Source organism: Tympanuchus pallidicinctus, unplaced genomic scaffold, assembly GCF_026119805.1.
Source record: "Tympanuchus pallidicinctus isolate F22 unplaced genomic scaffold, pur_lepc_1.0 scaffold22, whole genome shotgun sequence".
Taxonomy (NCBI): domain Eukaryota; kingdom Metazoa; phylum Chordata; class Aves; order Galliformes; family Phasianidae; genus Tympanuchus; species Tympanuchus pallidicinctus.
Genome location: NW_026294739.1, coordinates 18,464,587 through 18,491,895, shown reverse-complemented (window position 1 = coordinate 18,491,895; position 27,309 = coordinate 18,464,587). Strand labels below are relative to the sequence as shown.

General features: G+C 43.0%; 1 protein-coding gene across 1 annotated transcript in view; it reads right to left on the bottom strand.

Moving 5' to 3' along the window:
- Positions 1-3,218: 3,218 nt before the first annotated feature.
- SPATA16 (spermatogenesis associated 16) overlaps positions 3,219-27,309 on the bottom strand; it is a 71,987-nt gene continuing 47,896 nt past the window's right edge. Inside the window, exons 6-11 of the mRNA XM_052685915.1 lie at positions 27,027-27,174; positions 23,936-24,082; positions 23,627-23,739; positions 17,490-17,654; positions 13,419-13,502; positions 3,219-3,419 (exon numbers count right to left, since the gene is read on the bottom strand). Of these exons, the coding sequence (XP_052541875.1) occupies positions 3,219-3,419; positions 13,419-13,502; positions 17,490-17,654; positions 23,627-23,739; positions 23,936-24,082; positions 27,027-27,174 (858 nt within the window). The remainder of the gene's footprint in view (positions 3,420-13,418; positions 13,503-17,489; positions 17,655-23,626; positions 23,740-23,935; positions 24,083-27,026; positions 27,175-27,309) is intronic.

Below are 27,309 nucleotides of genomic sequence, written 5' to 3'. Positions count from 1 at the left end.
TGCTCTAATTGAATATTCTCCATATTGAGAGGGGTAAAAATAAACATTCTTCTCAGTTTATTCACGCATAAACTAGAATCATCCAAGTGTGACATCTGAAAAGAACTACATGATTATAATCTGAAATGAGAACAAAGGTTCATCTTGTGTGGTTTCTTATTTTTTCTTCACTGCCGGCTTTGAAAAAGGAAGGGAAAGAATCTTAATACCATTAAAGCTGAAGAAAGCCAGGGCCGTGTGCCTCAGTGTTAACCTTTTCAGTATTCTGCAGGCTAATTGTCCGTCCCTTCCACCTTTTCCTCTCAGGTTAATGGGGTGGTTAACAGGGGAGGACAGCAATGGTTGGCCAATCGCGCTACAAAGCAAACTGAAAAGGTTGAAGCGATGTGCTGTATTATTCATGGGCTGAGCCTGGCTGAGGTATCTTAGATCTCATGTCTTCTCGTGATGAATTGCAACAAGAGCAAGAAACAGCCAACGTGAAATTGGCTCTTGTGACAACGATTGTAGTTCAGTCGGGCAAATGTAAAACTGCAGCCTGCTGTTGTTCTGTCCTTTGGGATTAAAGCTGTACGATCGCATCTAGACCCTGAATAAGGAACAAGTTGCCTTTGCATGATCCTCAGTTAGTCTGCAAGTACAATGCTGTATGTGTATATCTATCTGCCTTCTAATTTTAGCTGTGCTCTGTGTCTTGGATGTAGTCTGGTGCCTGATACTTCTCCTGTGTCTTCTGTATTGCTAAACAAGTGATGTATAGATTTCTTAGTGCTATACTTCTTGAATGGTGCTTGGTTTACTGGTGTTATCTGGTAATTTCTAGAGGGAAGATCTAGACAGGGCTGTAAGGTGTTCCTTGTTCTCAGGAGTTTGCAGTCTGTAGATTCAACTTTCAAGGAAAAATTGACACCAGTGTTGTGCTGTCCTTCATTTTTGGCATGGCACGGAGCTGGAGGCAGACACTAGCAGAGGCAGGAGCGTGGCCGAGGTGCTCAAAATTGTTTTATGTTCTCCTGATTGACTACAAAGGGAGAGAAGCAACAGCAGATTGCTAATGTAAGGCCCAGCAGGGAGTGCCATTCATGTGTCTTCTAGTTTGGTCCAACCCAATGGTGTCGTCTTCCACTGGTGGTATATTTAATTTGTTTCTGTTTTTTAGCTGAGCACCCCTTTGGCCAAAGAGACCTCATGAACAGTGAAAGCGAAAAATGTGTAAGGCTGACCTGTGAGTCACAGGGCTACAGCTAAACAGTGAACTCCCCCATACGTGGAGGATTTCACTCTGCTTGTGTTCACTGTCCCTTCTAGGGCTTGGTGCACAAATTCTGGCATTTACAAGGAGGTGTTGATTGCAACAGCAAGTGAAAGACTTATGAGGCAGATTTTGGAGAGGATATTTATACTTTTTTTTTTCCTCATTAAATTGGTACCGTGTTCTTTGTGTTTCATTGAATGGTTTCAACTGACAAAAATTGCCTGGGGCCACTGAACGTAGCTGTTGACAGATAAATCATCTTTGTGACCCAAAAAAGGACGCGAAGGAGGAAAACAAATGCCCATCGTTCATTTGGAAACTGGCCTTTGGAACAGAAGTGACCTGAAAGTGGAGCTCCTGGGGAATGGTCTTACTCGTGTGCTTGAGTAAAAGCCTTGCGTGCAGATTTGGGCTTGGGCCTCAGTGTGGCTTTTCTGGAAAGCAGCAACCCCCTTCTCCACAACAGTGGCTTCTTTCATATTTCTTTCATGTTGTTTCACAGTTGATTTCTTTTGACAACTGTGTTAGTCTGTGGCTTTCTGGAGGCTAAAGGGCTCTGTAGCCAGATGTTGGCCCAGATGTTTCAGACACCTTGCAGATTGATTTGGGCAATGGCTTCTCCCTCTCTCAGTGATGAATTGTTCTGCAGCACCTTTTTTCCTGCCCTACCTGACTATCAGCTATCTGAAAGGGAAATGCTGCGCCGTGTCTCAGGTCTGGGGTTCTCACAAAGCCCCTCACAAAGACCACCAGTTTTCACTGCACTTCATTCTTTGTCACCATTCTAAGTAAAAATGCATGATTTTGCATAAAATATTGCAAAGTAGTAAGCCGGATTACATCAAATTAAGAATATTTGCTTAAGAGCCTCATGATTTACCAAACTCTGTGTTGACTGTGACTTGATGATCCGTGGGGAGCAGTCTTTCTGATTTAGTGTGTGTCTGCTCATCAAAGATGGATGATTGCCACTACGTGTCATAAAACTTCATCTGACAAAACCAACTCCATAGCAAAATAATGCTGTCTCCGAAGGGCAATAACTCTTCATTTCTGTGTCCCACATGTTTAAGGAGCTTAAACTAGCTCAGATTTTCTCAGGTTTTTTGCTTACCCTGTTGGTAGTGAACAAAGGAGCATCAGAGATTGTGCTGGTCCTTTTTTAGTTTTTAAAACTCATTTATGGGAGCTAAGGAAAACGGTCTGTGGTAGCTGAAAATCGACAGGTTTTAAACTCTTATCTGTGATCATTAAGTGGTTAATTAAGTGATTAAATACCTTTCGGGTCCTGGATTTCTAATCAAGCCTGAGTGCTGGCGAGTGGATTCCTCCTTTCTGCCTTTTGAAGTCACTTTTGAACAAGAACGTGTAAGGAACTGAATCCCATTTTGATAGAGAGAGGTTTTTTTCTTACAAAGTAAACACTGCAAATGTAAAGGAAATGCCAGCCTGAGGAGAGGCTGTGTGCATCACTGCAGGATGCTGCTGAACATCATCTGATAAGGCGATCCCTATTGAAAAGTGAGTCTTTTAATAAAATGAAGTAAAAGTTAAATTTTATTGTCTAATGGAGGAAAATTCATCCTTAGCACAAGGAGCAGAGCGAAGGACTCCATGTCTTCAACCAAGGGGTGACGTTGGGCTCTCTTCCTTTGCTCAGATGTGCCCAGCTGAACGAGCAGATAGCTGAGCTGTAACCCCAGCCAGCGTTCTGCAGCTGCATCCAAGCATGTGTGCAAACCACTGGACTCCCTCCCCAGCTTTTTCCTCACATATGTAGAGAGAAAAACGCTCGGCTGGGTGTTACTGTTTAAATAAGGCTATTTGAACTAAGCCTTGCCTGGACGTTTATTCCAGCTGGTTAAGGCTAATGAAGTGCAGGAGTCTTGCTCCAGGTACCCCACAGCGAGGGAAAGGCTCATTAAGTGAAGAGGTGGCTTGGGCTGACCTATCCATCAGATATCTACGGTGCTAATTCTCTTGTTGGCTGTGTGGCCATGTCTGTAGGGCTGATGAGGGACAGCTTTGTACTTCCCAGGCTCTGATGTTGCTCTGTACTTTGTAGTTTCTTCATTTTCCTCCTCTCCCTCTTGGCTGCTCTCCGCTTTTTGTTCTTCAAGTAACTGTCCTCCGTTTGGTATATGAAGTCTACAATTATCGCAATCTGCAATTACAAAGAAGTGTTAGAACCATGTCCCTTCCCCTATGGAAAAGTGTCAGAAACTTTTGCAATTAGTTTATTTCAGAGCTAATTGTCATTAGAAAGAAAAAAACACGTGAAGGCACCCCCGTACAATTGGCTGGAGGAACGGTACATGATTTCATACATTCTTTTTTTGTCCCTTTCCATTTGGATTTCAATTACTTCACTACTGTGGAATAGACTTCTTTCATTGAAATCTGCACATTGAATGTGGGAATTTATCACAACTCTGTCTTTAAATGGCATTGAAAAACAGCCACTTTAAAAGGAAAGGATGATGAGGAAATTAATCTCAGGCAAGTCTTTCTTGATAAGGGAAGAGAACAGAGGCTTCTGGCATTTATATGCCAAAAATCAACACATGGAGAAAAATGAGTATTCTGCAGTGCCATGGCACGAACAATTTTTCTATTAAATCAAAATGAAGTTCTGAATAAATATGTTTTCCCATGAAATATAATTCACTGGAGAACACTGTAAAAGGAGAGATGACCTCCCTGTCCCCCGCAAATAAAAACATAATTATTCTAATAAAGAGAGTATTCAAATAGCTTGCAGGAGTGTCTTCAAAACCGAAAATGAATGTCCATAGTAAAAAATGCACATTAATAGTACTGTGTGCAGGTATTCTGTAAATAGGTGCTGTTCATAACTTCCTGGCTATCTCTCTCCATTCAAGCTCTTCGTTGGCTGCTGCAATGTGCACTGTTTCTGTATGGTGAAGATGAGACCCCTCTCCCTTTGCACTCAGTTACACTCAGAACTTATATAATGTGGGGATCTAAGAATCAATCTTCCAATTGCATTTTAAGCTGTAATCTTAAAAAAAAAAAAAAAGTCCTCATCTGTCATCCTGACACACATTTGGTGGAGCTTTGTGTTGTTAGTCACAATGCTGAGCGTTGGCTGCAAATTAATCTGAGTGGGGCTCAGTGTTGTGTTTCTTCCTATATTGAGCTGCTGTGAAGGTGTTCCTTAGCCCTGATACGAGGGGCGTGCATGCAGTGGGGAGCAAGCTAAGCAAGCAGAGGAGCTCGTGGACAGTTGCTTCTGCCCCTTGGGGTGCTCAGGAGCTCTGCCTCCTCCTCCCTATGGAGCCTACAGAAGAATCTGGCGGGCACGTGCTTGTTTGCTTGTTTGCTCCGCTAGTGCTGAGGCCCTTGCAATGGGAGCACTCCAAGGTCAGGGCTGGCTCTGCTGTGATGTGTGAGCACAGTGGATTAGGGGAAGGCATCGTTATGCTGGGCTCATTCTTAAGGAGCTGAAATAAAAGCTCAGGCCATCATTGATCTGCCAGGAGCAGGCAGGAACGCTGAGAAAGACAAATCGCTCCGTGCCAAGCTCTGGTCTGAGGACTCAGCCATTCTACAAACAACCAAACCCCCAAGGCTGTTCTGCAACAGACCGAATTAAAATGTCTCTGTGACTTTCCTCTGTGATTATAAGGAACCCATTAGATGTTGGGGGGAGGGCTTGTGTCTAAGAGAGCATGAAAGGTGTTAAGAGGAAGGGAAGTGGGAGGTACCAGGGAACGAGTGATGTCCCACTGCTCCATTAGGGCCATCCAGCACTGGGGACACCCCCTGAGCCCAGAGTGCACCGGTGCTTCTTCACAGCTCAGTTCTGGCGTGTGCTTCTCGTGTTTACAGAATACCTGTCAGCTCCAGCACCCCAAATAAGTCCTAATATGGCATATCAGGGATGGAAATAATAGTTGCTTACATAATTGCAATGCTACTGACACAGCTGAAGAGCTGATGATGTTATTTGCACAGCAGTGATGACATTCAAACCCTCGCTGACTTACAATTACGCTGTATGCTCTGAGCTCTGCCATGATTTAAATTACCATACAAACACAATGAAAATACAGTCTCTTGACAAGATAAAGGAGGAAAGGGGATGGCTTAAAAATGCCTTTTTGGTGGCTGCAGTGTTCAGTAGTGCTTATTCATGGCTTTTTAGCTTGCACATTTCATTTTAAGGAAGTAAATTGGAAGCATTATGTCCTGCCTTTTTGCCTTGATTTAAAACCTCCCTGTGCCCACTCTGCTGCTGCTGGGTACTGGTGAGCCACCTCTGGGGCTCTCAGGGGGAAATGCTAATTTTTAAAATCAATAGCTTCATTTTTTATTTTTTATTTTTTTTCCCCTATAAGCCTTTTAAAAGGGATCTGTGTGGATGAGAATATGCAGAAGGACATACGTCACAGCCAGCCCAAACGTGACTGGTATAGGGAAGTAGATTTGGAAAGGCTTTAGATCTGTTCCCAAGCACAGAGGTTGCTGAGCCCAAGGCTTTATAGCTGAACCTTTAGCCTTTCTACAGGGTCAAGTGTCGCTATACAGGGTAAAGCACTGCCAAAGCTCACCCTGTGAGGAGCCCTACAAGGCTGCCTCAGAGCTGTTAGAGGAGGGCAATGAAGATCAGAGGGCTGGAGCACCCCTCTTACAGAGTCTGGGAGAGCTGGGCTTATTCAGCTTGGTGGAGGCACCGGGGAGACCTCATTGCAACCTTCTGGTACCTGAAGAGAGATTACAAGCAGGAGGTCTGATAGTGATGGGAAGAGGGGAAATGGCTTTCAATTAAAAGAGCAGAGATTTATTATTGGGAAGGTGGTGAGGTCCTGGAACTGCTGCCCAGAGAGCTGTGGTTGCCCCATCCCTGGAGGTGCTTAAGGCCATGGATGGGCTCTGGGCAGCCGGTTCTAGAAGATGGCAAACCTGCCAGTGGCAGAGATCAAGAACAAGATGATCTTTAAGATCCCTTCCAACCTTTCTATGGCTTCATTCACAGTAGGACATTCACTACTGTTGTTGCCTCAGAAGAGTTTCTCAGCTCTGTCATTCTCAGAGAAAAGCAGCTGGATGAGATGGGTTGAGTCTGCCTTTCTTCCGTGCTGCACTTGAAGGTATTTTTTGTACTGGTGCAGGGTGAGAAGGTGAAAAGCATAATTAGTGCACCAGAAGTACCTGGATGTGCTACAAGTCCATTACTCTGCTCAGTTCAGAGTTTGTTGGGAAGAGAAAAAGATCTGTGGCCCATGCAGGTACTGAGGTGATCAGTTCATTCGTAGCCGAAATGGTTTTACATTGTTCTCAAAGATTGAGCAGAATGTGTAGATACTTTATATTTTTAGAACATTGGTCTCACGCAGTTTGTGGCTGCGGGGAAAATACAGATCTGGGGATGAACTGCAGAGGGTCATGGAATGATTAAGGTTGGAAAAGAATGCTAAGATCTTCTAGTTTAACTGACAGGCAAGTGAAGGTAGGGTCTTGTCAGGCAAGGCGAGGCAAGGTACAGCTTTCAAAGGGATTAGGATCTGATCCAGACCCACGGGAAGATTTGACAGTGATATTACACGGGTCCACAGATTTATTAGGAGCAATGCACATGAAATATTTCTGACCCTGCCTTTCTGCAGGTTGCATCCCCTTTGCCCAGGGATGGAGCTGGCACTCTTGCTCTCCATCAGATTTCATTACGAGGAACTTCAGGAGGGCACTGAGCCCACCTTGCTCTGCCAAGCAGGACTTCCTGAGGAGTTCCCACCTCTTCTTCTGAAGCACCCACTGCTGTTCTGCTAACACCCCACTGTAACTTCTCAATTTGCCCCAATGTGTCTGGTTTTACCCTGAAATAGGCACAATGCTGGTATGTTCTTTGCCTTTCCTACCCTGGGATAAGGCATCCCACGTATGGTTCCTAGTTACGTGATATGCACTAGCTATGAAAAGAGCACATGTAGGCACCATCCATCACACAGGGTGGCTTTGTCCAAGTCCTGGTGGGCCACAGATGTCATGGAACTTGTCAAACTTGCAGTAAGGTAGCTGTTCCAAAGAACAGATGTTCATGTTTGATGGCCTACTGATGACCCAAAGGAAGTGCCAGGGCTTATTGCAAACTGGCTTGTGTTTTTTAAAATATCAGTGATAGTAGCTGCTAAAGAGTTCAGAGCAACACAAATGAAGGAGCTGAGATCCCATGAGGATGAACTCACATCGGAAAATAACAGTTTAGAAGAGAATGTAGGTGGATAAACAGTAAGCAGAATCTGTCAAGTATAAAACTCCAGAAGTACGTGTTAGGTGGATGCATCTGCGTATGGTCCCTTTTCTGCCCGAACATCCAAACTTTTTAAATCCTGATGCAAAATACAAACAAAATCCCAAGTTGTTCCTACCAATAAAGCTAGTTGGCAGATGGAGGAAAGAGTGTTGATGAGGAAGTGAAGAAGACAATATTGATGCTGGTAAAGAATTACATTGGCTAAGAACCTTACAACGGAGATGGTTGGTTGGTACTTTACCAGTCCTTCTGACATCCCTGTCCAGCTCAGTGTTTGCTGTGAACCATCCTGTTGACTCATGCTGTTTTTCACAGCAGTAACAATACCTGGTGGCAAGTGTTTATAGGGCTGGAGACCTTCTCTAGCAGAGGGCAGCAGGTAAACCGGCTGCTCATTTATAAGTGACAGCATGATTAGCAAGGGCTGGGGAAATATTTATCTAAATCCCTACACAGGGACTGTTAATGCCCAGAATTGCCTGTGATTTAGCAGCCAGGCAGCTGCAACCATCTACATTATTCTGATGTTTGAGACATTTACTGCTCAATTGCCGTATTTACTGGTATTTAAAATTATCCCAGTGACTTATCTCACCCTATGGCATGGTGGAATAGATCAAAGCCTTTCTCATAACAAAACACTCTTTCCCAGTAGCATTATGAGTACTTCTATTGCAGCTGTGATGGCCTCAGAATCATAAGTGATATATGGTATTAGGCCAACTAACTTGTCTGGAAAAAACAGACAGGTGTAAAACTGCAAACTTGAAACTTCCCAGATGTGCATCAGAGCTGAGCAAAGCCCTGTATGCCCAAAAGCTCTCTGTTTCTTAGTATTCACGTCCCCTGGTTTTAGACTGCATTACTGTCCTTGCTCTGGCTAGGAGATGTTCAGTGTGCGATTCCTAAATGTGTTCTTTCCTTACAGTATAACTGGGGTCCACACCAGTGCGGCATCTTCGCATCTCTTGTGTGTGAGAAGCAAGGAGCCAGAGACTAACAAGTCTAGGAGCTGACTTTAGGGACCAGGAGTACTGTTAACTCCTGAACTCCATTGTCACCTCTTTCTTATAGAAATAGCTCTGCAAATGTCACTGTGCTTTCCCTGTCCCCACAGTGGTGCTGCATTTACTAATGGGAATTTGGTTGTGGACATTTCCTTTGTATCACCTCCCATACAGCAGGGGATTTCTCATTTTCTATTCACACACTCTCCTGACTTTCTCTGCCTGGCTTGAAAACTTCTCTCAGTGCCAGGTTAAAAACCTCTTAGCCATAGTTATTTCTTGTGGCTTTCCAGGCTGTCATAATTCTAAGGTCATCCTTTGCAGAATGTTTTAATATGTTTTCTCTAAACTTAGCACGAAGCCAACCTTTGGCCAACTCTAATCAAAATTTAGCACCTCAACCTGGTTGCTCTGCTCTTTGTTTCCTTCACTTTCAGCCTACTCATATCAGCACCTCTAAAATCATTTTCCTCTTCTATTTGCACTTTCCTCTCTTTACTACACACTACAAATTAGAATTCCACTCCTCTCCCTGAAAACCTGCTTCTTTTATCCTTAGCCATCCTTTGATTCCCCCTGCCTTTTTGCAGTGGATCTGTGCATTCCTGAAATGAAACTTGCCAAGTCATATGCACCCAATTGCACTAGCCAGCTGAGTACTATTCAGCAGTGTGTCTGCTTTCCATCAACATCGTGTGAATCTCCCTCCTTGCTTCTCTGGCTGACCGAGTGCCTGGCAAGTCTGTGGCCCTTTTCCATGGCTTGGTTTTCAATTAAGAGCACAGGTCACAAGATAGGTTTCCCCTGCTGCCACAAAAGGCAGAGGTGTAGTAAGCAGAGGTCAACCACTGAGATCTCTGTGCCTGGCTAAAAGATTACATAATGTTAGGCTAATTTTACTTCATTTCATATTCACATCTATTAGTGCCGTTTTTGTTACGTACTTATCCTTATGTAAGTTACATCTGTTCTTTTATTCACTCATCCATGTTTGCTCTGTTTTCAGATTTATGAAACAGGCATTCCACTGAGCTCAGCAAATGATGGGCACAATAACTTATCTACATTGCAAAGTATGTGATGCCCTTGAGGTAAACTCCGATGTGAAGGTTTTATGAAGTGTCTCACATGTAGAAGTGTTTATTTGCCAGCTCCTGCCTGTCCTTTGGCTGTTCAAATGATGTTAAGAGGATCCTATGAAACCACTATGAAAGCCTAGGGGCTAAATGGAGAAGTAGAATTGCGTTATTATCTTCAGAGAAGCACAACCGTATTGGCACCTGCTGCCCTATTTGGCTCTCCTCTCTTTGGATGTCAGAAGTTTACAGTTGATGGGCTCTAAAGTATTTATTTAATGAAATGCCTCTCATTGTAATATTGTGAGGCTTTACTAATGAATTTATTCTTATGAGGCAGGAAAGCAATCCCTCATAATACTTCTCTTTGAAAATCGCAGAGAAGAGAAGGCTTTCTGGAGGAAAGGAGGGGTCCTTCTGCCCCTTTGTTTATCTCAGATATCATAAACCTCTCCACGTTTCCACAGCTGCTATAAAGTCCTGATTAGAGGACCTGATTCCTTGAATGATTCAGTGCCAAGCTTGATCGTGGGCCTTACCTCTGGCCGTGTGGATTTCCCTGAATTGCTGATGCATGGTGTGTGTGTAAGGGCATGGGGGCTGCTGCTCCATCCCATGGGAGCTGGCAATATCCGAGCTCACACACATCAAGCGGGATTCCCCAGAAATTCCCCAAGGGGGATTTCCCTCTGTACAATCCCAGAGAATAGGGATTTGGAGAGCCTGACCCAGCCCACGTTTCCTTTCTGTTCCTCAAGGACCCCTGAGCAGCGTAGTTTAGTCTCTGTAGGAGGAGGGTCCTTCACCTGTGCGCTCCAGCCAGGTCCTGTGGCTGGAGTCTGCAGCCCAGTAGGACTGCGAGAGGAGCGCTCCCAGTGGAGCAGTTCTCCTTTCTCCAGCTAATTGCTGCGTCGTTTTTCTTGCCTTTGTATTTAATGCTTCCGAAAATAATTAGCCCATTTGAAAAATTATTGAGCTTAAAAACATACATTTGTCAGTGAATCGGGTGAGCGGCGCAGCGCCCAAAACACTTGAAGCTATGGATGCGTTACCGCTTTGCCAGTCCTGTAAGTTCAAAATTGCTCAGATTAATTTCAAACTAATTTGATAAGCCCTCCGCTGTGACAAAGGGAGAAGTGTTCAGATGTTGAGCTTTGTGCCCGGCTATGTCAGATTTCAGCCTGAATGACTTTTTATAGCCGACTCTGGAATATAAAGCTCTGAAAGCAGTGGTTTGTAATGGCAGTTCTGACAGACCCTTTAACCATTTGGAAAATAAGCACGGATATAATTCTTCTGCGTTAGAGAAAAACTGTGTGTGCTTTCATTAGGTGCAACAGCTGCTTCTATTGCTACAGCCAAACTTCACTGGTGGTAGCGTAGCTGTCAGCTTCTCCAAGTTCTGCGTTTATAGCTGATTGTATAACTCCTTTATGTTCCTTTTCACTTTCCAATATATGTAAATTAGTTCAATAGCAAAAATACAAATAACTGCCTTTAACTGGATCTACGAGAAGCCTCTTTGGAGGCGCCTACAGCCAATGGCTCGTGATGGGCCAAGAGAACTGCTGGGCAGTGGCTCCAGCAGCAATCCGTGCCACGTCAGTTTTCAGTCCTCTGATTTAGTCCCTCTTTGTAACAATCTCCTAAGGTCCTTTAAGCTGGTGTGACTTTCTTAATTAGAGCTGATTTAAATGATGCAACATAAAACCCATCCCCAACCAAGAACCAAGCCCCATGTGTGCTTTTCTGCCTCCTCCATTAAAAAAGACAGTTTCTCTAGGAATACACCAAATATACTGAAATGAAATGTTGGAGAAAAGTGGCAGAGAGGTATTTGATGATGTCCTGAAATAATACAGAAAAAGATGTCTGTATTACGAAACAAACATTAAGTTCTGCTTGAAACAGGATGCCCCAAATCAGACGCAGTTATTCAAGCTGTCAAAAATGAAATGCAAAATTATGTTCTCAATGCAAACAAATTTTGGAGCACCGCATTTTAAAATGGCAGAGAGCAGATTTTCAGGCACGGAGCAAATTTTATTCCTAAATATAGACTCATGCACAGCTTTGTGTGGTGTAATTTGGGATGCCTGTCCGTTTTTAAATGTTAGCTTGATTTTTTGGTTAAGATTATATTGAAGATTGAAGTATCCAGAGAAAAAGAAAGGATGTATATAAAGCAGTATAAATGCACCAAAAGGGAAAAAATAAGACATTTTACTGAATTTATACTGAGATAGTAGCCAGCCTCTTGGAATATGTGGAAAACCTTACAGTACCACCAATAGCATTTAACGAGTCTTTCATACATTTTTTCGTTTCTATGAACTCAGTCTAACTTTCAACCACAGTCTTTTCTCTGTGATCATTCAAAGTTGTGAAAATCTGGCACCTAAACTTGTCTAAAATCCCAAGTTTTGGAAAAAAACTTGGAAAACTTTTTATCTAATACTCAGGTCTGTTGTCTATGAATGGAGGAAAAACTGCCAAAGAAGGGCAAGGAATAAGTTATTTGTCAGTATGTCATCGACTCTTTGTGTTCATGTTGTTGTGAACGTTGATTATATAGAGCAGGAAATGTAATTTGTAATTGATAAATGTATATAATTGTGTATTGCTCCCAACGTTTGCATTGCAAAGGCTTCTCACACAATCTGCTGGCATGTGTGAGAGATTTAGAGAATATCCTGGTGTGATGCAAAGCCAATGTGAATATTTAATGCTTGGTGGTGGTTGTTTTTTAACCAACCTCTTGAACATTCCAGAGAGATGAAACCCAGGTGTTTCTTAATTTTGGATGTGTGCGTCTTGGTTGCTTTCTGCAAATATTCAGTAGTTTGGGAACTCTGTTACGAACCACCTATCTGAGGGCTGGAACTTTAATCCAAGTGGCTCTGAGAGGACCTACTCCCTCTGCCCCTGTTATTTTAGACACCTCTGTCAGCCCTCCTTGCCTTATGAGTGCTGGATGTAATGCTGAGACCTGTCTGCAAGCCCTGGGACAACGTTTAGAACTGTCAGCACCAACATTGCAACCTTCTGTCCTCCCATTGCAGTGTGGGGTGAATATGCATCCCAGACCCGATGGAGCTGCTGAATGTGTGCCAGAATGATGCTGTGACCTGATGGCAACATTTTCCCTTCCTGGTGACACAGTGCCATCCCTGTTCACAGGAGGGGCCAAATGTCAATGGTGTTGAATGCCCAGAGCGAATTGCTTTGGTTTGAAGGGCTCTGTGCAAATACAAGATGCTTCTCTTACATCCCAACCCGACCTATTATTCATTACATGGGGTCGAATTCATCTGCACAGAGAGCCAACACACTTGATAAATCCTGCAAAAATTGCCTTGCCCTGTTGCAGTGCAGAGCCTCAGAGAGGCTCACTTGGCTGTTCTGTCTCACATGCCAAAGCCTCATTTGTGCTCCACTCAGGGACCTCATTTGTCCGGATGAATTTTGTTCCCCCACAGCTCGCCCCAGACAATTAACACAGTACCTCATACAACAAAGATAGAAGAGAATGACAATTACCAGCCTAAAACAAGCCATGCGGGTTTCTTTTCATTAACTAATTGCATGAGACTATTAACGTGGCCAAAGATCAGCAGCGGGGTGAAAGCAAGAAATGAATATGTATTAGCATGCAATGCTGGAGAGCTAGGAAATTTTGAGGCATGCGTTGGCTTTCAGATGGCACCCACTTCCCTCCCTGCTGTGTGAGCAGCTCTGGCTCAGGTGGGCATTTACTCCCCGAGGAGCACTATGCTCCTCTGCCCTTTGCTGCAGGTTTTTACCTTCTCAATTTCATTCCACACACGTTCTTTATCGCTCCTTCTTCCTTCAAGGGTGTCCATGGCATCTGCCATTAACGACTGCAGCTGTGGCACCAAGATAAAAATTATCAGCGTGGAATTCGCACAGAAATAACTTCTCTAAATACACAGATTAAAACCTTATTAAAAAATCATTTGTACGCTGATGATTTTATTACTCATCTTTCACACAATGAGCATCGCCACCTCGTCTTTGCTTCAGCCATTAAGCTGTATTATTGTGGATGTAAAATACTTAACAATAGGAAAAAAAAAAACCTCTGGAAAATTTGTATTTAAGCCTATACGGCTTAAATATATGTGGTAAATGTTTATACTTGGTAAAGGAAGACTTGGGCTGTAAAGAATAGAGGTTCCATATTTCATTCTCTGCTGTCTGAGACATTCTGTGTCGTACATGAATGCGTTTTAGCATTTTCTCCCAAGGCTAATGCATCATAATTTAGGGTAGCATGTAAAACTGCACAAGAGGACAACACTAAAGCTGAGATGCTGGAAGTATCTAGCTCATTTCCCCTTCTTTTACTATCTTCTTTCTTTGCAGACCCTTCCTCCTCCCCATCATTTAGCACAGCACACCATAAAAACAAGGCTGGCAATTTCTAGTGTAAACTGTGGAAAGAAGCTGTAGGAAAATACTTGCTAATCTGTGCTTAGAGGGAAGGCTAAAGTTCAGGTTTGTTGCAGTATTGCCTCAGCCCATTCCTTTCCTGTGCACTAGAAAATGCTTTGGGTGCTCTCAAATCAGAGGTGTGAGTCTGCCCTGTTCAATTTATTCCAAAATGCTTAGTTGTTGGTGGTGACTTCCCATATTTGCTGCTCATCACAAGTTTAGACAGACTGGATGATAATAACAGAGTGTGAGCATTCATACAGAAATTGACTCTTCCTGCTGTACCAAGACAGGCAGCGGTCTGATGTGAGCACAGGAGGAGATGAAACTCAAAATATCAGTGTTTAGGTTTATCTGAGTGAGATACAAATGTGCTGCCTTGAGATTCAGGGAATGGACTTCTATTCACTTCAGCTTCGCATTCTGATTTGTGGAGTTAAAATTCCCTCTTTGCATCCCAGTGCTGGACAGAGGATGCAGGTGTCTTTCAAACCTCTAGGTTAATGTATGAGGGTTGGTTCTAGCCTTTTGTGATGCTTGTGCAGCCATTCAGTTCATTTCATTGGCCCAAATGTCATAATAAAAAAAAAAAAAAAAAACACAAAAAACACGTTTTCAAGTTATGCATCAGTGTTCATGAAAAACAAAACTGCAAATTTCTGCCTCTGACTCTGGAGTCAAGAAGCTGTCAGGAATTTTCTATCAGAATACTTTTATGACAGATAATCTCCTTCTATGATTCCGGAATAGACACAACTCAGAGATTAAGGGTATTAAGGGCGGAGGGGACAAAGCACAAATCCTGTGGTAGAGTGGAACCAGGCAGGGAAGGGCAGGATGGCCAGGGTTTGTAACTGAAATGGCTGTTTGGAACCATCCCCATCCCATTGCCCACTGACTGGGGCAAGAAGGGAAACTAAGAAAAGTGGCCATTGAAGTTGGGTGAATGATGGGTGTCCTGATGGAAAGGGCCCAGGATCTGCTCGGGTTCCTTTTCATCACTCAAAGTTTGTCACTGGCTTTGCTGGTAGAGAAAATGTGAATGTGACAGGAGGGGACAGTTGGCAAACCTCAGTAATTCTCCCAGAGCTGCTCTTTTTTGGAAAATCCCCTCCAAGGAAAAAATGCTGTATTTTAATATCTTGTCCTCATTTGATTTTAAATGGACTTAGTTTTTTTTTTTTCTTTCTTTCTTTCTTTTTTTAAACAAGCATTCATCTTGATTTATCATCTACAAATAGGATGACAGTGAAATCGTAAACCTTGTATGAATTTTGTTTGGGGTTTTTCCTCCTTTCTGTTCAACTGTTTGAGTTAACCGAGATCTTTATTCTCCTGGGGTCTGTGAATAAATACTCATCTAAAAAGGCCTCAGCTGAAATTCTCTGTGCTATAGATTAGGACTCTATTTATTTAGTTACAGGAAGACATTTACAGAGAAGAGTTTATAACTGAAATGCCTTTGGGATCCTTGCTGGATCAGTGCAAATTGCACTGTTATAAATTCAGCATGTTTTAAGCTTTATGCAACTTATACTGTATGTGATAATAAACATTTGACATCTTTAGCATTTTCCAGCCACACAATTTAACTGCCTTCCTTGGTCACAAAACCGCTTCTCCATTTTACCAATGCAAAGTCAGAATGACCTCAGAGGAATTACTTTAAATTTTTATTAGCACAAGTGAGATTAGAATTTGGCCAGCTGAGTATTCTTCATGGAAAAATATCTTTAAAAGTACATAGATATTTCCTAGGAAGGTGCAGAGGAGTGAGGTGCAGGTGGAGGCTGTGGGTGCTGCCATCCTGTCCCCGTGGCCATGGGCACTCAGAGTACCCACATAGAACCAAGATGGAGAGCAACTTTTTACAGCAGGGCAGATAGCGAGAGGGTGAGAGAGAACAGTTCAAAATTTAAATAGGGGAGATTAAGGTTAGACATTAGGGGGAAATTTTTTGTTTGGAGAGTGGTGTCCGGAGAACTGTGGGTGCCCATCCCTGGAGGTGCACCAGACAGGTTGGATGGGCCGTGGGCAGCCAGAGCTGGTGCGGGCAGCCAGTCCACAGCAGTGATTGGGACTGAGCGGGCTTTAAGGTCTCTTCCAAGCCGTTCTATGATTTGGTTGTGATGTAATCAGACAAGCAGCTGCTAATGGCACCGGAGGAGCTGTGACATGCAGGCCAGTGCCACCAGGAGAGGCGAAGACCATTAATTACTCCACAGTAAAGTGGCTCTGCACGTTTGTGCTTGTAGCCCTGTGCCTTGATGCTGTGGAGCCTGAAGTTTCCTAAAATATTCTGGCTACAAAGCATCTAAGCCTCCAATTGCACATACAGATACAGTTTACAGGAAGATGACAGGATAAAGAGAAAAAAAAAAAAGCGAATGCTGAATTGATGTATTTTAATGCTTAGGATAGAAGAGCTGGTGAAGATTCTCTGCCTTTGTCTTTTAGGAGTCATTTTCACCCTGGGCTCTGTAAACAAAGTACAAGGGTTTCGCTGAAGGATTTCTGCCCTGTCACTTAGATGCTGCAGGAGGGGCCCAGCCCTGCTCTGAGGGACTGGAGCCCTTGGAGATGGTCTGAAACCTTTCCCCAAAATGTTCCCAGGCATGCAAGAGCTGCACTCCAAAATACAGGCAGCAGTGTAATAGCCTGTGCCTAGGTGGGGATGTACTGAAAATATTGCAGCCTGGAGAAAGCCTTTCACTGAATTATGTACCAATAACTCCAGAGCCTTTAGTCGGCCTTGAAATGTGGGCTGGCTGAGTTTTAATACTAGCAAACTTGATTCAAATTGAGAATATCTTGTAGGAACACAGCTCTGTGTCGTGCTGCTGCCTCTTGTCTGCAGTCCACCTCCTGTGGCCGCAGGCTGCTGCTGGTCCCTGCAGCAAAAGGGGGATTGAGAAATCTTCATTCTGCAGGGCTCAGAAGCCCTGTATGGCTGCAGGTGGATCCCCATGGGCTGCCTTTGGGAAGCCCAAGGGTTTTCATCAGATCTCCAAAACTGGGCTGCATTTACATGTGGGACAGAGCTGGGATTGGGAGTGTCTTGTCTCCTCTCCTCTGGTTTAAGCAGATCTGGCCTGTTGGTGCAGGTGGCTCCTGATGTTAGGTGTCTCAGTGTAGCACAATCGGAATAATTGCAATCATTTTCCCAGGCTGATTTGGGCAGGTTTGGGAGAAAAGAAGAGGTTTTAAAAATATGCCTACGGATGAATCATGCTGGTTCTGTAAAAGTCATCCTTGCAGGTGATTAGCACCTCTGACAAGGCATTGCAGCAGGATTTTAAAGCTATGTCAGGTCCACACATTCAGAAAAATGACCCCCTGAGAAAATTGCAGCACTGCGCTTTGCCCCTGCCCTCCCCACTCTGCAAAAGCCAAAATAAGGATTAGAAATGAATGCTCACCAGTTCAGCATCCTGCTGACTGATGTCCTGCAGATAAGGGATGGATGCTAGCTCAGCCATCGCTTGATTAATCACCTGGGACTGCTCCGTGACTTGCTGCAGCCGGCCAAGGATGCTGGCGTAATGCAACTTCTCTATCGCACGTGAACACGCGCAGACATCGTCCTGTTCTCTCAGGGAAAGCAAGAGGGTTAGGTGGGAGCTGTGGAAAGCACACTCATCCTTTCAGTCAGATGCCTTGTGGCTTATCACCATATATATATATTTGCGCTGGTAATACCATAAGCAATATGGCATCCAGCACCTTTAAGATAATGCTTCTGACAATCTTATAGAGGAGAAAAATACTTTCTTTTCACAATCTTTCTAGTAGTACTAGAAAAATAAATATGTAGTCATAATACATGTGAAGGGGAGAGAGCAGATAACAAAAATGAATGCAATTTTCTCATTTGGAAATGGCTTTTCCATAATCCCCTCTGTTAAATATTATCTGACTGCTATGGATTGCTTTTAAAATTTCAGTGAAGAGATTGAGGAAGCCATGCCATGTCTGAGCCTATGGTTTGTTTGCAGGCTGGGGAAATCCACAGTTTTTGAACGCACAACCTTGAGGTGCTAACACCTGTGGAGGTGGTCTCTGATCCTTCAGGCACGTGGCAAATTAAAAGCATGTGGATAGAGAAGCTCAGCCAAGTGCTTGCAAAAAATCTTATCGTTTGCTGAAATGTTTGATGGATGGCAGCCTTACTACCATATTTTCAAAAGCGTTCTGTTGCCAAAAATGCAAATGAACACCCTACTGAGATTTTCAAAAGCAATTTGGCCTAGATTCTTGACAAAATGTAGCCATTGCATATCTGTATACTCAGCCATTCTCAGCAAAATTTCCATTCATCTAATCAGGCTTGTGAATGTATTTAAGAGCTTGAAATTACAAGCATTGGCATAGATTTGCAGAACCACTTCCAGTATTTTTAGCAGACCTTTGTTCTGGCAGTTCCATATGGCGGCGTGCTGATGCTGCCATTCCCATACGCTTTGCTTCCCAGATAGCTGTCTCTAGGTCCCACTGTGTATTGGGCAGAGTGAAGTTTTGAAACAAATTTATTTGGGTTTATTTTTAAATTAACTTTTCTTGACAAGGAGTCTTGGTCTTTCAATCTTGATTTTGGTTTTGCACAAGTTTGCCCAGAGGCTGCATCAAGTGGTCCAACTCTATGGTTGGACTAGATGATCTTAGTGGTCTTTTCCAGCATTAATGATTCTACAATTGTATAATTTTTACATAACATCTAAGAATTTAATAGAGATGCACTTCTTGTTTTCCAAACATCTTGTAGAAATCTGTAAGAAAAAAAGCTTAGTTTCCTTTCAACCCTAGAAAAAAATATGAATAGTCCTGGTATAGTTAGTTTTACTCCTTTCAATGTAATTTATAGGATGATCGTAGAGAAAGATAAAATAAAAGACATTAGAGAGCAATATCAGGAATCCAGCTATAATGTAGGAATTTCAGATAATGAAATCAACTGAGAAAGGAAGAGCTGAGCCAATGAATGGGTATTTCCATCAGCATCAGGCACTGCACAAGGAAGAGGAACTCTGGCCAGCAGTTCTCTGAGAACTGCAGTTAGCTCCAGTCAGCTGTGTTTGGAGAGGTTAATTTGGACCCAAGTATCACTGAGCGGAGGTGCCAGCATGTTAGGAGATAACTCTGGAGGGAAGTGAGGTGATTGGTCTATTAATAAAAGTGCTAAGAGCTTATTATTCTTCTCAATAAATATAATGGAGGGATAAATTCTAAAGAGTGTAAACAATGGAAAAGTGAAGGAGGGAGATAAAAAACGATGATAACAGAAGGACCATTGTGTATAAATAGGTACAAGTAAGACTGGGGTGGCAATTAAGCCTCTTTATAATTCTGGTTGAAGATCTTCAATATGTTTCAGCAAGGGTAGAAAACCCAACTAAGATGGATTTTACTCAAGCGCAAGATATGTGATTTGCCTTGGGGAGCCAGCAGAGCTTACCAGTCCTACCTTATGAACTTCTACTGGCCCACCTCTAGGAGCACAAACCAGGACAACCTGCTGACAAATACTTATTTTACTTGAAAAGCCCCTTTCTGGGGGCCTGGTCTAGGATTGATGAAGCCATCAGCAAGGAAAAAAATTTCTGTGATCTCTGCTTTGCAAAATTAAGTCTGACACCATCTAGTTAGTATGGCAATAGAGCAAGAAACAAAAGTTCCTTCCAGTTGTGCCAGGGGAGGTTCTGGTTGGATATTAGGAGAAACTTCTCTGAAAGAGTGGTGATGCATTGGAATGGGCTATATAGGAAGTCACCATCCCTGGAGGTGGAGGCAATACTTAGTGACATGGTCAGTGGGCAATATTGGTGGTAGGTGGCTGTGTAACCAGATACAGCTGTGAGCACTGAAATAAGGAGAAGCAATCAATTAACAAGAGCTCTTATCAATGAGAAATAGTCACACAGCACTGTAAGTGCAGCAAAAGGTTTTTTCTGCTATTCTTGAAAACCACCCAAAACCTTTTTGTGCAAGCACCAAGAAATGAGTCTATCGAGCGTCAGCTGCAAAAGCAGGTAAGAATCCTCTCTCACCATGCTGTGTCTGTTGGGGGGCTTCTCAAATGACTCAGAAAGTAAAAGCAGATAGAAAGCAATTTTTTCTCTGCTTGATTCTTCAGAAAAATATTAAAGCATGTCACGTAGCTATGGGACACAAATTGGGCATCTGTGCCAACATGGACATAGCAGTGCTATTTAAGTTTATAGTAGGTAGGAAATAAATAAATAACTCACAGTGGAGTTAAAAAAAAAAAAGGATTTGAGGAGGTTGAACTTAGAGGTGGTGTTTCAGTGACAATGAAAAATGCAGAAAGAGAAAGTAAATAACTGCTGCTGGCAGGAGAAAAAAACCCACAGGGAACCGAACCACATGATGAGAATTATATGAAGGATAGCAGGATTCAAGGGGCTATAAGCTGCAGTAAAAAACATAATAAAGTGGCCAAGCAATCAGATGGAGATGAAACCAGCTCAGGTAGGTGCAGTGAAGGTTAAGCAAAGAGCAAGCATTAATAGACACTTCAGTGGAAAAGAGTCGGCTCCTTAAGTGATGTGTTCCTTCAGGTACTGAGAATCCAGGGATGGAGCCCTGCTTTTTGTTTTTCTCTGTGCACAAGATAGGAGTCATCCCTTCTGCTACTTCTGCGTATAAATCTGAATTGCTGAGTGCCAGGAGTGCTAAAACAAAGTGAAGAGGCTGGTCAGCTGGGGATCTCATATCCATCGGCCACCAACTTTGCAAAGGTCTGTGGTGCCCCTTGGTCGTTCCTGATCGTTGTGGTGTCCACACTGCTATTCTTCAGCTCAAAATCAGAATGAAAATATGTTTTGCAAATGGTTACGAGTGTGTTGCAGTAACAGGCAGAAAAAACTGTCATTATATTTCTCTAATGCCCTTTGTATGCTCCAGAAAATGTTTGTGCTGAAATTTGAGTGAATGCTTTACCTCTATTAAAAAAAAAAGACAAGAAAGATCTGTACATGTGCCCATCGTGCTGTGAATCTTACGGCAGGTTTTGCTCACCCATATGATGTGAGCAGTCTAACCAGCCCCGCTGGCCCCTCTATTTCTCCTATAAAGCAGCATTATGTACCACTGACGTGGGAGAAAGGCTGCGTACAAAGCAGCAAGAATGAGCCCAGTAAAACCACTTGATAGAGTAACTGCTTGTCAGCACCGGTAATCTGGGTCGTGATGTGAGCAGGTGGAAGTCTGACTGATACAGCTGTTTAAGGGAAATAAAATAACCTGTGGGTCATTGAGGGCTGTGGAGTTTGCCACCAGCAGCAATGACAGCACATGGGACCAGGCTGCTGCACCCTCCCTTCTGCCTCTTGCTTTGCAGCACACAAATATCCCTTCGAGCTGAATGGGACCGGCTGTTCTTTATGAAGATGAGAGGGCAAATGAGAAACGCTCTGCTTTTTTAATCATTAGCTTCATGTCTCACCAACAGTTGTGCGTGTACAAATCGTATAATTAACTGTAAGCTGTGGAGCTGCAAAAGGGAGCTGGCAGATCTGGTATCGAGTGTGTTGCCATTGCTTAATAAGCTCTTATTCAGCACTGAGATGCTTTGGTAGAAAAAAACTGTATTAGGACAAGCATGGAGTGCACATTTGCATTTGCAAATGAAGGAATCTTTTCTTCCTTGTTCCTGTGTGCTATTAAAAATAAATATCTTCCTTTATTGTCTTAAAGCAAGTTGTAAAGCTAATGCTTGTATCCAAAGTTTGTCTCACAGAAGTCCTCAGTTCTGTTTGGATGTAATGGATGGCAGGTGGAATTGTAATTCTAGCTTGAAGAGGATTTTGGAATACTGTCAAGGAAACAAAGGTGGCCAAGTCTTTGCCAGGCCCACAGAGATTTTAATCACCAGCAGCAGATCAGCTCTGGCTCTGTGCCTATCTGTGTTATCAGGTATAATTCGCTCTGTCAGTTGCTCTTTGGGTCAGAGGTTCTGTCTTGCCCGGATTATTCATTGCTATAAAAGCTGAAGAGGTAGTGAATGTGTTTCTACCAATAATGGGTGCAGCATTGGCAGCTGGTTGTTCTAACTCAGCAATAAGTCCTTCTATCCTGGGGTTTTTCCCCCTTCCATTAAAGGTTCCATACTGATGCCCTGGTGACTGCTCATAGACTCACTGGTGCAAATTTTCTTATAGAATGGGCTGATCAGAGGGAATCCAAAAGATATTCCCAGTTTAAAATTTTTCCCTTTCTGATAAGTAGAAAATGAATAGCTGCAACGCTAGAACCTTGCCTCCGAAACCTCAGCATCATGACAAAAGAGTCAAAAAAGGTCAAAAAACAACTGACCAGACCCTGGAGTTGCACTGGGGCTGTGAGAAGGTGCGGGGTTTTATTCTGTGCTGGCATCCAACCCTCCATCTGTTTGTACTTCTGGATTTGTGGCTGTTGGAAGCGCACTGCACGCAGCAATAACAGCTATTTCACTTCTGCAAAGATGCCTCTCCTATCAGCCTGCATGCCAGTCCCCAGGGCCTTGGTCAGCCAGAAGCAGCCCGTGGCTTTGGGAACAGGGAAGCAGCAGCTGTGTGTTTCCTGGGGCTGCGTGCCCTCAGGCCACAGCAATGCGTTGAGTGCCCGTTTCACACAGCACCAAGCACCTTCACCTCCCGCTAAGCCTATGAGTTCAAGCACTTACATTGTTTCAGCAGCAGCTCTCTGAGATTAAATCAGAGGCAGATTCCCCAAATACCCAACTAATGTTTTTTCCTTGCTAGGGGTTGCTAAGTAGCAGGTTTTTTTTTTTTTTTTGTCAACCTCCTATCTGGTATCAAAACCTAAGAATATAAATCCTGTGATTTGCTGAGACACCCTTGATGAGGAAATGGCTCTGATTCCTGCAACACACAGAAAACTGAAAAACGGTTATTGCTAGGGAAAAAACGTTAACATTAGCATTTACAATCTGTGGAGGAGAGGCTTCTTCCACTTATTTTCAGGAGAATAATTTCAGAATTGAATTAAAACAGTCTAGTCTACATGCAAATTTGATTTTTGACCTTTTGTGCTAATCAAAAGCCATGGTGCTAAAAAGCTGTGTACATTATTGCAGAAAGTATGGGCTAGAATTAACTACTATACCTTCAATATGTTTGTAACAGATTTGAAGGTTATTTCACATACTTTATTACGTAGAGATCAAGATCTAAATCACTAGAAATACTTGAAGTAGTGATTATTAACTCTTAATGGAGAGCCATGTGATGTGTGTAGAGTAGTGTGGGTATTAAATGCACAGTAATTTTGGTGGTTGTGTGGAGTAGGAATATTATATAATTGGACATAAAGATTTGAGAAAATCAAATGCAAAGTAATTTTAAACTGGATGCACTTAAACAATTAGGGCTACTTTTAAAAAGTATCTAGACCCCAACTGAACTCTGTTTCTACTGCAGTTTGCTGAGCATTGCTGGCCAGAGGAGGATGCGCAGAACGGACTGCCCACCAAAAAGCGCGTGCTGTTCCTATGCACTGACACACACAAAGCAAAGCAGTAAGGGAAGGTTGTACGCACAGTTAATTTGGTGCTTCTCATAAAATCCATGACTGGCATGATCTGTTTCCCAATGGTCTCCCACTGTCTTCTCAATTCTTCCTCTGGGATTGGACTGAAAGGTGCTTTGCAGTCTAGGAAATGAAATCACAACCGTGCGTGCTGTGTTTATTTGTGTTTTGGATAGAGGATCTATGGGGTAAACTGGAACGGGGGAGAGGCAGGGATGCAGGCAAAGAGAATTGGGACCAGAGCCCTGCTCCCATCGCTCAGGAAAGGATCGAGGAGGTCACTCGTGAGCTATGACAGCTATTAAGCAAGTTGGCGTACCTGAAAAGATTGGCAGCTTTCTACTTGTCAGCTTTTCCAAGATTTTTCCAATTTGTTTGTTTCTGAAACCCAGAGTGAGTAAGTACTGCTGGGGAGGGGAGGAAGACCAGTCTGTCGTCTGCGGCAAAATATGAAGTCCACGAGGATCTGGAATATGAAAATGAAGATAATTTCCAGTCACGTTTCTTTTCAGCTGCAGTGGAAGGTTTTTTGGGTTTTTTTGTTTGTTTGTTTTTGTTAAAAGAAAAAGTAGGGAGTGTAAGAAGGAATTAAATGTAATCCAGAAGGCTTGCCAAAATGAAGATTACCCCCAAAATCCCCTCCAGCTGCAAGGTGGTTCTGAAATTCAACACTTGGCAAACTTTCCCACCCACAGCTTGCTTTTTGCTGATGCATTAGATAAAGTTTGCTCTTTCTGTTTACGTGTTTTTCAATGCTGATCATCCAAAGCATTAGTAACTCAACATTCCATTAAATGTAACATCCTTATTTTTTAACTGCAAAACAAGCTGAAGTTGTTTGCTGAATTTAGGAAGCTTCATTTCCTACAGCTTTGTGCTTTTACTGTCACCACCACCAGTGGCATGTGACGACGTGCTGTGGTTGGCAGGAGTTTGTGAGGGCCCTGCCAGAACCCTGTGTGTGTCTGCTGCCCTGACCTGAGCGAGGACAGATGCTCCGAGCGAGAGCATCAACCTCCTCTTCTTGGGGAACTATACCAGCTCTTTCCTTCCTCTCCTTCCCTTGCAAAAAATAAACCTAGATTGAATGTCAGTGTCACTTTCTACAAAGGAGTGCTCTGTTTTCAGTGAGCTCTGCTTTTAAGATGCCAGGCTGTGCGGTCACAGTGACAAATGGAGAACCCCATTTGGAGCTCCCCGGCCTTACCCGTACATAAATCAAAGCGAGTGGACCTGATATTTCCCTTGCAGCTACTCAGCTTCTGATGGATCCTCGATTTTGAAACAAACTGCATTGTATGCTTGGATTTAAATGCATGTCTGCTTCTCTTCCTTGGCAATAAGGAAAAATTTTAAATCAGTCCAGTCCTTGCATTATAGCAGGACTTAGACTGAAGTTGCATGAATGATTGCTGTGGAATGGGAAGGTTATTTAAGATAACGTCGTCATGAGGTGCGTGGTATTTCAAACCCACTGCTGAAAGGGGACTTGGCTCATGTTTTTCATTTCACCTCCATGAGGAATGGACGTGCAGGGGGCACAATGCTGACAATGAGTGCAACTTCCTCCTTGAGAGATTTTTTCTAGCGGATGGCATGGTTTTGGGCCAGGTCTGAATAGATAAGCTAAGAAACCCCTTTTCCTTCGTTGACTTCAGTGGATGTTGCTGTGAGTTGAGGCCAGGAAGGGGAGCCAAGTCTGTTCTGTCTCAGAAGGTTTCCAGGACGGAGAAAGGGAGGTTGGAAGACTCTCACCTGCATGAGAGCCAGGGTGGGAGCTGTACAGGGCTCTCGCTCAGCGCCTCTCACACATTTCATTCTCAGAACCCCGTATTGTGACATTTTTCCAGTGCATAGAAGCCAAGATACAGTATACATTATTGTGATCTTGGCTACCCCATTTAATTCCTAGAAACTAGTGATCCCAAAACCTGCACTCAGAGAAAATTGTGTAAGATTGGAACAATTTTTTAAGCAACAGAATTTCTAAACAAAACACCCTTGAGGGCAGAACTGGTTCTATTCGATCTGTTTTGTAATTGATTGAAGTACTATAGGACCAAAGTCTTTCATCCTGTTGGTTTTTTTTCCTTCCTCCTTTCCATAGGAGTGAGGAAAAGCCTGGTGATGCTTCCAGAAATATCCAGTGATTTATGAACGCAACTGAACTTCAGTGCAACACTTGTGTGCCTTTGCTGTGTATGTACTTCTGAAAGTCTCACTCTTGCTATAAAATGAGGGGATGACGTGAAATATGATTTTATCTTTTCTTTCAAATCATATACAGGGAGTTTTATTTTATGTTCTCTTTAATGCCAATACTTTTGTCCCTGGAACCTCTCAAGAAAGTAACATCAGCAAGTAACTGGTAGACAGGGACTTTACGACCTTCATGATAAATCCCATTTTCCCTTTTTAAGCAATCCCAAAACTACTGCCAGAAACCTAATGCAGGGGCACTTGCAAAACACAATCTAGTTTTATTCTAGTTTTATACCAGTTTCCTAAAGGCAAACAAAATGTACAAGCCAAGTTTACTTGGTTTAATGTCTGCGCAGTTTTGTGGCAAACACTTGACTTCCCAATTCCCACTTGAGTTCAGGCAAATGTTCCTTTCTCCTGAGAGTTGCAAGATGTTGAGTTAGAAGCTAATTGAGTTAGATAAACGACCAACTCAGAGCTAAGTGTTACCAGAGGTGGCCATGTTCTGAGTCACCAGGTTAATGACAGCAGGAAATGCCATTTCATCCACCTGCCTCTCTTTTGGAGAAGTATCATGCCCATTCCTCTTGGAATAAGACCATGGTCAGCAGAACTTTAGTGCCCGCTTATGCCAGGAGATGCTACTTGACTTCACTCCTCTGGGAGATGACAGCGGGCTATAGAAAGCCCTAGATTGCTCTGGATTTGTCTTCAACAACCCAAAGGAAACCTGGCTATCTATTCCGGTTCCTGCAGCTGAGGTGCTCTCGAAGGTGTTCATCCCTCCACTAGCACTCAAAGGAAGAAAGGTTTTGGAAAGTGAAGGGCCTGCTGTTGGGCCAATTACTGATGGCAAGCCACCGAGACGGGAATGAGCCTGGGACTTGCTGTTGCAACAAGACACTGCAAAAGTGCTGCTGAACAAAAGAGCTCTTGTAATAATGAAATTCAACAACTGAAACATGAGGCTTCATGGATAAAAATAGTCTTTGTGGGGATTTGCAGTGTAAAGTCTATGCTTTAGCTAAGTACTGATTTGATTACCTAAATCGTGTACAATCATATAGCAAATCTCAGAAGTTAATTTTCCCCACTGAAGTGTAGGAAATTCAAAGGCTCAAGCTCCAAACTCCAAAACTCATTTTTAAGTCAGCCACACACAGACAAACAGTATACAGTGCTTAACAGCATGTGAAATCTGCTGTTACCTGTAAAGATGTGCTGTGTGTAGCCAGGGTGCTTTTTAGTGAACGCGTCTGTCATCTTGTCTCTGTTGTCAACCTTGACTTTTGTCATAAATGGTGTGTACATAACTGAAAAAGATTCTTCTCTAGTGATGGCTTCTTCAATCATAGCCTAAAAAGGGGAAAGAAATGACACATTTTATGTTGGTTAACGGCTAGTTAAAAAAAAAAAAAAAAAAAAAAAAAGGAAAAATAATTACTTCCACAGATGATATTTTTCCTTTAATAATTGCACAGTCATGCAAAG